The 12,511-nt window shown below is 46.0% G+C and overlaps 1 protein-coding gene across 5 annotated transcripts in view; it reads left to right on the top strand.

Annotated features, from left to right (window-relative positions):
* The window catches only part of GPM6B (glycoprotein M6B), a 158,677-nt gene that overhangs the window by 101,548 nt on the left and 44,618 nt on the right, over positions 1-12,511 (top strand). For 2 of the 5 annotated variants that reach the window (XM_055565658.1, XM_055565659.1), the window contains exon 1: positions 10,265-10,340. The exons of 1 other annotated variant lie outside the window; for it this stretch is intronic. In XM_055565658.1, coding sequence (XP_055421633.1) covers positions 10,280-10,340 — 61 coding nt within the window. In that variant the 5' untranslated portion in view covers positions 10,265-10,279. Of the gene's footprint in view, positions 1-10,264; positions 10,341-12,511 lie in introns of those variants that run through there. 2 more of the 5 variants (XM_055565661.1, XM_055565662.1) reach the window with 1 other exon arrangement.

Below are 12,511 nucleotides of genomic sequence, written 5' to 3'. Positions count from 1 at the left end.
TGGAAAACCCCCAAACATTAGAATGTGACCTTCAGTGTTGGTATATTCTATTGGAAAGCACCATGTTTTATTCATTTTGCTTCAAAAACATATTTCCAAGTGGCTAGCAGGGTCTAAAATTTTCATTATGAAAAAGTTTTGTAATGGTTCTATTGGTTTCCATTGTCTTTGTTCTGTCAGCTTTTTCACTCTCCTCTTTAAGTTGCTTAAAGCTCAACATTCAGAAAACTAAGATCATGGCATCTGGTCCCATCACTTCATGGCAAATAGATGGGGAAACAGTGGAAACAGTGGCTGACTTTATTTTTATGGGCTCCAAAATCACTGCAGATGGTGACTGCAGCCATGAAATTAAAAGACACTTACTCCTTGGAAGAAAAGTTATGACCAACCTAGACAGCATATTAAAAAGCAGAGACATTACTTTGCCAACAAAGGTCCGTCTAATCAAGGCTATGGTTTTTCCAGTGGTCATGTATGAATGTGAGAGTTGGACTGTGAAGAAAGCTGAGTGCTGAAGAATTGATGCTTTTGAACTGTGGTGTTGGAGAAGACTCTTGAGAGTCCCTTGGACTGCAAGGAGATCCAACCAGTCCATCCTAAAGGAGATCAGTCCTGGGTGTTCATTGGAAGGACTGATGTTGAAGCTGAAACTCCAATACTTTGGCTACCTGATGCAAAGAATCGACTCACTGGAAAAGACCCTGATGCTGGGAAAGATTGAGGGCAGGAGGAGAAGAGGACGAAGGAGGATGAGATGGTTGGATGACATCACCGACTTGATGGACATGGGTTTGGGTGAACTCCGGGAGTTGGTGATGGACAGGGAGGCCTGGCGTGCTGCGATTCATGGGGTCGCAAAGAGTCAGACACGACTGAGCGACTGAACTGAACTGAACTGTGCTGCCAGCACTATGAAGATAAGTTTAGTGGAACTGCTTCAAGAAGCTCCAGGTTAGTCAGGGCAAAGCTGAGAAAAACTGAATTGCACCACATACTTCCAAAGGAAGAGGTGTTGGCATCTTGTTCCAGAGAATTCCAGGAGCCCAGCAGAATCCATCGCAGGGTGTTGACACGTCACTTAGAGCAGGTGAAACATGACCTGCACAGGAAGAGGATGACTTAGGTCCATGGGAACAGTGATGGAGGTGGGGGTGGTGGTGTGCAGAGCCTCTTACCTGATGTCTTTTATTGTTTGTAACCACGCTGCGAAACCGGTGATTTCAAGCTCAGTGGACCTTCGAGCCAGGACGGGCTTTGCAAAGCATCTTGTCCAGTCTTCTTATAGATGAGGGAGTGGAGGCTCAGGCGTGCATTGCCCAAGTTGCCATGACTGGCAAGGGACGGAGCCAGTGAGCACTCAGTGGTAGACAGAACATCCTCACTTTGTCCTGTCATTGACTCTTTCCCTGCCTCGTGGGCCCACTGGCTTTCTGTGCATGGGGCACTGTGAGTGCTGTATGCAAATAGGGGGCAAGGAGCCCATGGCTCCCCTGCTCACATGCATATGCCATTGTCCCATCAGATTTCACTTGCAGAACAAAAGTTCACAGATAAGTTATTAAGAATTTCAAGACATTAACATCAGTGTATGAAACCAATCTTGAGGCCCTTCTGACGGTGGGCTCTATGTGATTTTTTTAAAAACAAGCATCAGGGGCAAATCTAATTTGGTCTTGAGTACCCAGGTATTGGGGCTTCCCTGGTGGCTTAGATGGTAAGGAATCCTGCAATGCAGGAGACTCAGGTTCGATCCTGGATTGGCAAGTTCCCCTGGAGAAGGGAATGGCAACCCACTCCAGTATTCTTGCCTGGGAAATCCCATGAACAGAAGAGTCTGCTGGGCTACAGTCCATGAGGTTGCAAAGAGTCAGACACGACTGAGACACACACACACACACACACACACACAGGTATTAGCAACATCTTCTAGATTCTAGAAACCAATTTGGACACTACTAACAAGTGCCCTTGGAGGCACATCTCTTTTTAATCCCATTGCCTTGTTCAGTTCCAGGTCCATTGATTTGTTTATAGCTCATTCACAGAGGTCTCATCCAAGCTGTACCTCTGCAGGGAGGTTTGGGGTGGGTGTGGGACGCAGAGTGCCCTTCGAAGTTCATTCAGGCAAGATGGGCACAGAAGGGAACCCACATGGACAGGGAAAGTTCTGAAAGGATGCAGAATCACTATCTCTTCCTTCTTCCTCTCTCTCCGTCCTCCTTGGATCTGTATGATTGTGGTGTGAGCATGAGAACCCAGAAGACAGAAATCCTAGCCTTTCGTGAGTACCCTATAGGACGCTTTGTACGAGTCTCTAAGGGCAGGACTTCATCGCCCTCACAGTAGCCTGAGGAAGGCATGTTTCTACTAGCTATTTTAACAGATGAAAAAGCTGAGGTCACATGGCATCACCAAGGTTGGTACCTGGTGGAGCTGGCCTTGAAGGAGTGGTGGGCATCCGGAGTGCGTCTTGGGTGGTGACTCGGATTCTCCAAGGTGACACAGCTGGTCGGTCACCTAGTCACCATCATGGCTGCCTGACCCTTGAGGCCCCAGCTTTGGCATCCAATGGCCTGAGTCAATCAATGCTCAGCGTGGCCTCTGACTAGCTCTGTGACCTTGACTGAGTCCTGTTGGCTTCCTTTGATCTGGGTCCCTCTGTCCAGGCAAGGGGGTAATTATGCCCGCCTCCCAATGCCATCATGAAGGCCAGAATGAAAGAGCATGGGTTCAAGTTCCAGCAGCAATGTTAGTACAGAGGAGACCTCCCAATCCCTGAGTTCTGGCCACTCTCCACCCCTTTTGAGCTGGTGTCACATCTCTGGGAGAAGGGGGGGGTATGGCGGCCTTCTGGACACGATGCTACCTTGGTTCCACATCCACCCAGCTCTTTCACTGTAGCTTTTAAAGGGAACTGGCCAAGTGTCCCTGGTAACTGGTGCTTCCAGTCTTATATGATGACTTGCTGATCATTGCAGAGGAGTGTATACAATGACTGGGCAAGAATAAGGTCTTCATGCTCCCAGAGTTCTCAAGTTTAAAGGGTTCCCATCAGCTTTTTCCCTACCCTGACAGGCTCACCCCATAATTTGCCAAATTCTGCTGAGAATTTTTGAAGCTTCGATGTCTTCAGATTTCATTTTGAATTTGAAAATGTCCAGCTTCCTTCCCACCAGTGTGGGAGGTGGGTAAAGGGAGGTGATGTGTCTTTCCATTGGAAATCGCTGTCCTTCGGAGCAGCTGCATTTATAACTGAGAGAGGGATGGTTCGAGGGAAGAATGGGAGGAAGAGGAAATGGGTAGATTGAACCCAGGAGGCCTTTCTGGAGGAGGGGGGCTTTCAGCTGTGCCTTCCGGGAAAAGGGGAAGAGCTGGGGAGGCAGTGTGGGAGGGATTTTGGCAGATAATGCAGAGAAAAATCCCCCTCAGAGCACCCCCGGCCCACCCAGCTTTGAGGTTGAGCTACCACCTCCCCCTGGGTAGGAGGATATCCTTGCCCCAGGGGTCTCTAGCTAGCAGAGAAGGGATGGCTCCATTGATCCCACAAGTGCGATCTCAATAGTTGCAGGTCAGCAGTTACCAGAAGGGCTTGGGAGACCTGCCCGTGTTCATATTGGCTGGTCCATGCTTAGCAGATGAGTTAATTGGGGGCCCTCCCAGGGAGAGCCCATTGATGGTACGCCACTGTTAATGAGGAGACTCAGCTCCCCATGGGATGTGATAATTAATCAGGAAGCATATTGTTAGGGGATCAGCTGCCTTGTCTCCTCATGTATGCCTTGTGTACACAGGAAAAAGGAGAAACTTGCCTTTTTTTCACTGAAACTGGTTGAAAAGCTCATCATCTCATCCTTGTGTATGGTTTGGCTTTCAGCGTGGTTCCAGGGTGTTGGGGTCCATTTCTGTCCGGCATGATGAGAACCCCAGTGAGGGTATTGTTTATCTTCCTCGTTCAATTTCTGGTTGCGGATCTCCTGAAGTCTCAGCCCCATTCAGGACCCCACGCCATCTGCACTCAGAGCACACTGTTTTTCTGACTGAGACCAAACCCATCATACCTTCCCATTGTTATGGATGACATCCTAGAAGAAGGGGCCAATGATCCCTCCCTCCTAAGGCTGTGATGTGAACTATAAAAAGCAAGTAACAAATGGACCCTTCTCAGGGCCTTACGGGGGTGCCTTTGTAACCTCCCTGTCACCACTACCACCTCTTTTAAGATGAAATGCCTTCAATCTTATCCTCTTTGCTCACTCCCATGTCAGAGGGAGCAGTGTTCCATCCTCTGCCTCTCCTGTGACCTGCATCCGTTGTTTCTCCACCTTCACTTGATTCTCCTTAAGTCTCTTTCAACCCCCTATCTTCTTTTCAGCCTTCGGGGACTCTCTTCCTCAGGGTATTTCTCCCCCTTCATCTGCCTGCATCTTTCTCTCACCCTCCCCTCATGTTTCTTAAGAGAGCAGGCTGCCCCTGCTTCCTCTTCTTCATTCCACCGGATTGTTGTCTAAAGTGGGTCGGGGGTGGGGAGAGCCAGTGTCGGGGGAGCTGAACCCTTAACCTCTGGGATCTGGTGCTGGGTCCTGGGAGTGTCGTACTTGAGCTGAATTGTAGGTCACCCTGGTGGTGTCAGAGAATTCCTTGGTGGTGTGGGGAGGTCCACCCCCATCTCTCCCCCACCCCACACACACACACACAGATTGGTGACCAGAATGGTTAGAGACAAAGTAAGCCTGGGAAGACCATTCTTAACGGAATAGATCATAGAAGAAAAATCAAAATGGCCTTGACAAGTGGAATACTGAACCCAGAGAAATAAACCTGGGCACACAGCCCTATTACAAGATTATAATCTCAGCTGGACCACGAGAGCCTTGCATCTTGAATTATAGTTGTGCTCAGACTTGGGAATTGCCATCATCCCACCAAAACCCTTCTCATGGAAGTTTCTCTGTGTGGTGGTAAAGGGCCCACTCTGCTTGCCCCTTGGCTTCTTCCTTGCTCCTCCTGTACTATTCAACTCTGTCTGACACTGTTAGCTTGATGCCCTTCATGGGACCTTTTTCTCATCCCATCGTCCCACTTTGGCCTTATTCCCTGGCTTTTCTGATTTTTTCCTTCTTGGGCTCTTTGACTTCCCTTTCAAGTGTTTCCTTAACCTTTATATTTAAAAGTCAGTGTTCCTTAAAATTCAAATCTCAGTGTCGCTGGACTTTCTAGTCATTTGTTTGCTGTTCATTTAAAGTATGTTCTTTGAAGACCTACAGTTGAGGACTGTTCTAGGAGCCGGTGATACAACAGAGGACAAAGAGACAAAAATGTCTGTCCATAAAGGGCTTATATTCTAAGGGAAGAGAGGCAATAAATGGATGAGTGAACAGCTAGATCAGTGGTGGATTGTGGTTAAAGTCACAGTGAACAACCAAGGTTAAGAGACTGAGCCTGTCAGGGCTCCTCTTTGAGGCAAGAGAGTCAGGGAGGGTCCCCTGTGAAGGTACATTTGAGCACAGATGGACTTTGTGCATTCCCAAGGGTCCCTCTAGACCACAGCCTCCTAGATCCTCGTCTCTGGGAGCCCCCAGTCCACCAGAGCCATGTTCCCGATTGCCTCCTGGACAGCTTCTGCGGGCCATCTGGGGACCCCTGAAACCACACAGACTCAGCCCTCATACCAAACCTCTGCCGCCTCCTTCGTTTCCCCATTTGGTTCACAGCACTGCCAGCTCCTCACTCCCCCAAGCTAGAGACTCCAGACTTCCCTTCCCACCTTCTCCTTTTCTACTCCCCTGATCCAATCAGGTGTCATCAGGGTCCTTGCCTTCCTCCTCATGCCCTCATTCACACGCCCCTTCTCTCACCTGTACTCCATCAGGATACTCCAAATGAGTTTGGCAGCCTCTAGGTTTGCCCTGTGCCATGCTGTCTTTCCCATTACCAACAGGACGACCTTCGGAATTCATGAGTTAGATCTGCTCTCAAGACTTCCATCTCTACCTACCCACTGCCTCCAGGATTAGCAGGTGTTCAACCTCCCTGGATCCCACTCTGCTGGTTCAGCTGCCTCATTTCCCTCCCCACTCCCACACCCTATGCTCTGGCCCCTCTGTCAAGAAAATCATCTCCCCAACACTTTGAAAATACCCTTTCTCCTTTTGTATGCTTTTCAGCATTTCCTGGACTGATCTATCCCTGCCCCCGCCCCACCCCCTGCTTCCCTGCTCTTAGTCTTTTGCTCACCTACCTTGCAGGCTGGGAATCCCTGGTGGCTCATATGGTAAAGAATCCGCCTGCAATATAGGAGACCCAGGTTTGATCCCTTGGTCGGGATGATACCCTGGAGGAGGGCATGGCAACCCACTCCAGTAGTCTTGCCTGGAGAATCCCATGGACAGAGGAGCCTGGCAGGCTACAGTCCATGGGGTCGCAGAGTCGGACACGACTGAGCAACTAACACAACAACTCTGTAGGTTTTTAACCTTAGTGCAGTAGCCAACTCTGTTCTGTGAAGCTTTTCCCCATTCTCTTCCCCCACCTTGCCCTCCTCTCCTTTGTTGGGATACCATAGTGCTTGTATCAGATTGGATTCCCCTGGTTTAGAAGGGTTCTCTGAATTCCATTAGCCTACATTGTACCTGGTTGAACCATAAGAAACTCCTGTTCTTTTAGTCAATATCAGGAAGCTTGTATGGTTCAATCTACTGTATCCAGTTTATGTCAATACTTGTTATTCCTGTTTTGGCTTTGCTTTCAGAAATATTCGTACCTTCCACCAGAATGCTTTAAAACATGGGGCTCAGAATAATTTTCAGCTCTCGGAGATATTTTGCATCCTATTCATTCTACATAGTCCATTTTTCTGGCCAAAAATGGATGTGAACTTCAGAAAAGTTCTGTGTATACTCCGCTTTCTTTCTGGCTGTGAACAACTTTTCTGTCATGTTTCTTCTGATTCACAAAATTCTTCTGGTTTGTCACAAACACCAGTGAGGATTTGAGGATGCTTAGAAAGTGATGCAATGGTAACTTCTAGAATTGTCATACTCATTTTCTCATGAAAAGAAAATGACAAAGTTGTGAATAAGGCAAAAGCAACGCATAGTCTATTTATAGTTTTTCAAGGTGAAAAAGAGATCAGACTATCAACTGGAGAATTTGTAAATATTTTGTCCAATGGTTACGATTTCCGTGACTCTGATACAGAACTAGAGCGGCCCCTAAATTTAGAATGTCTTTTATATTCTGCCTGTCCACTTCCACCAACATTTTAAAATGCTCTTCTTAAGTAATAACCCCCCCAAATTATTCTGCCATTTCTATAATTGACTGATTTTGCTTTTGATTGAATGATTGCACTTTTTAAATAAAACCCAATAATGTGGCTAATCACAGTTGTGCCCTTTTGTGCTGAATTGAATTTTGTTTGGGTATTAATTCTCTCTCGAACTGCTGAGGGAGAACAAGCCTGTCATGAAAGAACATTCGGCATCTTCCCCTCTGAATACACCTAAGCCATCTTTAAAAAATGTTTGCAGACCATCCTATGTGGACACATCGTCACGTTTTCCTTTGTGGGTTAGTTACATCACATCCGTGTTTCTTTTTGCAAGTCTGAAATCTTAGGCTGCCATGCTTCTCAATCCTTCCACCATGAGACAATAAAGTTGTCTGGGGCCGGAATTCAAGGGGCTGGCTAGTTGACTGTAGGCATGGTCTCCTAAGACAAGGCTGAAAGTGGAAAATGAGATGTACAAAATGAAAAATGTTGAAACAAGCTAAACTGGTTTTTAAAATCTTTTCTGGTTCAACCGGGCCAGAGGCATTGAATGTAGAAGTCTTCAGGGATTATCTCACATGAATGCATTAAAAGCTCAGGTTGTTAGAGGATTTTGATTCAGGATCTTATACCTTTTTTTGTTTTCAAGTGTTGAGCAACAGACCTTCAAAACTTGGGAGAGGACTTTTTAGGAGATGGTGGCCTCCTACTTGTCTTTATGTCTGCTTCTGAGATGTGTTCACCCCCAAACAACTAGCAGACTGTCTGAATCAGGAAACCCATCACCCTGTCCTTATCAGTGGTCATGAATGTATTTGACTCAAGTTTCTAGAATTTTTTTTAATTGAGGTACAACTGACATACAATATTATGTTAATTTTAGGTATACAGCATAGTGATTCAGTGTTTGCATACATGGCAAAATGCTCACCATGATATGTCTAGTTGCTGTCTGTCACCTTACAAAGTTAATACAATATTATTGACTGTATTTCCCATACTGTACATTACATCCCCACAATTCACTCATTGTTATACAACATTTGGGCCTTTTCGAAATTGTATAACTGGAAATGTTTACATCTTAATCCCCTTTACCCGTTTCTCCCTCCTCCCCAAACCCTCTCTCCTCTGGAAGCCACCAGTCTTGTCTCTGTCTATGAGTCTGGATTTTGCTTATTTGGTTTGGTTTGTTTGTTGGATTCCACATATAAGGGAAATCAGATGGTACAGTATCTGTCTTTCTCAGTCTGACTCACTTCACTTAGCGTCCATGGATGGACCTTGAGGGTATTACACTGAATTTCTCTAAATCTTTTGAATAGGAGCAGTGAAGGTGAGCAGGTCAAACAAATGTTTAAAAATGGTGCCGAAATTAGTGATGTTTGGAACCATATAGCTTATAACTCTGATATATATGTTTAGATGGGTTGAGAACATTGGTTCAGTAGTATCTGAGGATGCAAGGAGACTTGTGAGAGCGGTAGTCACAATCATTGTTTTTAAAATAGCCTTTCTGCTGAACAATTAGAACGTTCTTGAAAACAGCCTTTTGACTCTGAATGTGGGATTCTAAGGACTAAGGCTCCATACAGAAATAACCAGATCAAGAAGAAAAACCACTCTAGTTTGATTTTTTAACCAAGGAGTCAGCAGACTGTCAGCTAGATATACTTGTAGCATATTATGCTCCTTTTAAAATAAAGATGGATACTTTTTTATGAAATAGGTTTCAGCTGAAGCCTCTCTTACTATCTCATATGTTAGTATAGATCAGGAAAAGGGGGTTCTGGGGCTGAATTGCTATACTGCTGTTGTTAAATCGGTGTTTAGGCCCTCCTCCTCCTTCTGTCCTTTTTCTCCCCTCTTTGATATGTTCAGGTCAATCTAGCTAGCTTGCTAGAGGTTGTGTGAAAGACACATTTAAAAAAATTGAAGTGTGGTTGATTTACAGTGTTGTTAATAGTTTCAGGTGTATAGGACAGGGATTCATAAGATATTCATATATGCATATCTGTCCTTTTTCTGATTCCTTTCCATTGTAGATTCTTACAAGATACTGAGTATAGTTCCATGTGCTAGCAAGTAAGGCCTTATTGTTCATCTATTTCATACATGGTAGTGTGTATAATCTCAAACTCCTAATTTACCCCTTCCCTCCCCTTTTGCCTTTGGTAACAGTAAGTTTGCTTTCTTCCGTCAGTCCGTGGGTCTCCTTTTGTACATGGTAACTGGTATCATTTTTGTTTGATTTTTACGTTCCACATATAAGTGATGTCATATGGCATTCTGTCTTTTTCTGGAAAAACACATATTAAAGGAAGAAAAAGAAAACGGAGACCCCGGGCAAGTCCTTTACCTGGATCCTAGGGTCTAGGGTCAAGGGTAAAGGAAATAAAACAAACTGATGCTCTGTCCAGGGGTCCCAGGGGAAGGTGAGAGTTCCCTTGTGGGAAGAAACGAGGCTTTCTGCAGAAACACACAGGGGCCGGCGGAGCGCCGAGTCACGTGGTGGGAGGGGGCTCTCTTCTCTCTCACAGCCCCTGCTCTGATGTCACAAATCTATTCTTTCCTGGGAGAATTAATTAGCATTCGTCGGGTGCAGTTGGCGAGGAGGAAGGAGGGAGCTGGAGCGCGCGTGTAGGCAGGCGAGCCAGAGGCGCAGCGTGGTCTGTGGGGCGCGGGAGGGGGGGCCCCCCTGGGAGCCGCATCGGGACTTGGGCAGCGGCGGGCAGGGGTGGCGGTGTTATAACCGGGATCCTCCGTGACGTATGGCTGCCGGCCCCTTGGCAGCTGTCTTTCTGGACCAGTAGGCGGAGGGGGATTGACGCCGCCGGAGACTTTTGCATCTTGGAAGAGACTGTAATCTTCTGGAGTGAAGAACCGAAGCTCTCCATCACCCGGGTGTAAATAAGAGCCGGAGGGGAGAGCAAAAGAAAAGGAAGAGGAGGGGGAGACGTGGGTGTCGGGGGCGGGGGAGCGGGCAAAGCATTTTTGGTGGATGGTATGAAGTCAGCCATGGAAACTGCAGCGGAGGAGAATACTGAACAGAGCCGAGAAAGAAAAGGTACCCTGGGCTCTGAGAAGAGCCCGTGTAAAGCTTTTCACTGCGGGGGGAGTGGCTAGAAAGGGGCAGCTGGATTTGTGTCTCTGAAACTATCCGGATGGCCTGGTCTGGCTCTTCGGGTGGTTTTCTCCTAGAGGCTGGTGTTAAATGAATAGAGAGCAGCCTCTTTTCAGTGCATCACTCGTCCAAATCTTTCTCCCAAACGTGGTATTGCACGGAAGGAGGTCCACAATCTGTCACCTTGGGAAGCTGGGTTGGGGAAACTGTCTGTTTTAATTACTATAATGAGCCCTAACTGAGATCCTAGGCTCGGCAAGTTATATTCCGGGGACATGGAATGCATTGTCTGTTAGTAATGCAGAGGGGAAACGGGAGGGACACGCGTATCAAAATACGCTTTGGTTCTGCTGATGCTGTACTGATTTTGGACATGCTCTAATTTTTGTATTTAATACGATTGCTGTTTCTGTGTATCAGACCCTAACTCTGATGTGTAATAACCATTTAACAGTTGGAGCTTGAGAGAGAAAACATCAGCTCTGTGGGCTAGTACTGATGGAAGACGGTTGCGGGGCAGTGGAGGGGGGGGGGCCGTGGGTGGGTGGGGAGGTTAGTCTTTTGCTGTTTCTGACTTGGAGATCTCCAATAGGAAAATCCACACAGGTCCTGTTCTTCAAAGGGCATCTGAGAACACATCCCGATCTTGACTTGTGCGAGAAGTCAGTGTTTTGCGGTAGGAAGATGGCAGAAAATAGAGGCTAACATTAATCTCTCTTTTCCTAGATAATGACTGGTTTAGGTTCACTACCTCACAGAATCAGCTCAGGCCCTGTGAGGTGAAGAGCATCTCACTGCATTGTAATTTACCTCCTTCACCCAAAGTTACTGTCCTAAAGGCACCAGAACACGTTCGGTACCTGCAGTGGCTCTTACAGCAAAAGCTCCCCATGCTAGGGTTATTTCTCCTGACCCTGACATCCACTAATAGTCACTAAACAATATCAGTCTCCCGGATAGAGATACAGGTACATTTTACATAAGACTATGTAGGTTGATCCGTCTGAAATTCCTGATAGTCAACCATTTTGCATCTGCAAAAACAGCAATTTCGAGAATTTCACTGTGCTAGCATGCTTGGGTAGAACAGTCCTTGAATAACATTCTCCCCTAAACTGAGCAATTTCACTTTTTAAATTAATTGCTTTTCAAAGTATGATAAAATATGCAGAGAACAAAATGTGCCTTTTGAACCATTTTTAGATGGATAATTCGGTGGAATTAAGTACATAGCATTTAGATTTCTGCAATTGATAGTTGAGCTTAATTGCTGCGGCAAACCTACTGCCCCCCCCCAAACAACAGCAAAAGCCAGCCTCCATATCCCCCTGCCTTTTCTTATATGTATACATTTGTTCATTTATATGAATGACCAAATAGCAATAAGAGAAGCTTGCAGGAATATTTGTAAAGCTGAGGAACTGAGATAAAAGTTGAAAGATTGATTTCCATGACAAATAGAGACAAAGCTTGGGAGATGTAATCACGCAATAACAGCATAGTTGTGAAGAAGCCAATCACAGTTGTAGCAATTTTCCCCAAAATAGATGCTTAGAACACACTTTGTATTAATATGCAGCTGAAACCACTTTTGGTCTCCACAGAAGCAAGAACAGGGCATAAAACCAATGTAGAATCCTTACTACCTAACTCTGGTTCTCACCATTGTTTATCTTCTGGAGTGCTATTAATTCATATCCATTAAATATTTATTATTTAATACCAAAAATCTACAGCTGCTACTCCATCCCTGGCAGTCTGTATATGAAAACTCATTAGTGAGGGTTCCAGAGACAAAATTAGAAGCAAAAGATAATTTCTGGAGGAACTTTAAAAATTACCCAAATGGATAAACACTAGCTGTTGAGTAGTCCAGATGTACCAAGTTACTGCAAGACATGGTCACACGTATAGCTTATACTCGAGTAAGAACATGGGCCTGGGATTGGATTTTGAGCACAGCAACAGGGGTCGCGCTTGCCCTTAACCCACCAGGAGTGTTGATCCGGACGGCAGCCTGCCTGCTGAGCTTGGTTTAAATGAACAAGTTCATCTGCCAGCCAGGCAGGGTCAAAGCTTCCACGAGTGTGTCTTTGTAGTGTGCCCAGTTTGCT

Source organism: Bubalus kerabau, chromosome X (assembly GCF_029407905.1).
Source record: "Bubalus kerabau isolate K-KA32 ecotype Philippines breed swamp buffalo chromosome X, PCC_UOA_SB_1v2, whole genome shotgun sequence".
Taxonomy (NCBI): Eukaryota; Metazoa; Chordata; class Mammalia; order Artiodactyla; family Bovidae; genus Bubalus; species Bubalus kerabau.
Note: the sequence above shows the minus strand (reverse complement) of the source record. Positions and strands in the feature narration are given on the sequence as shown.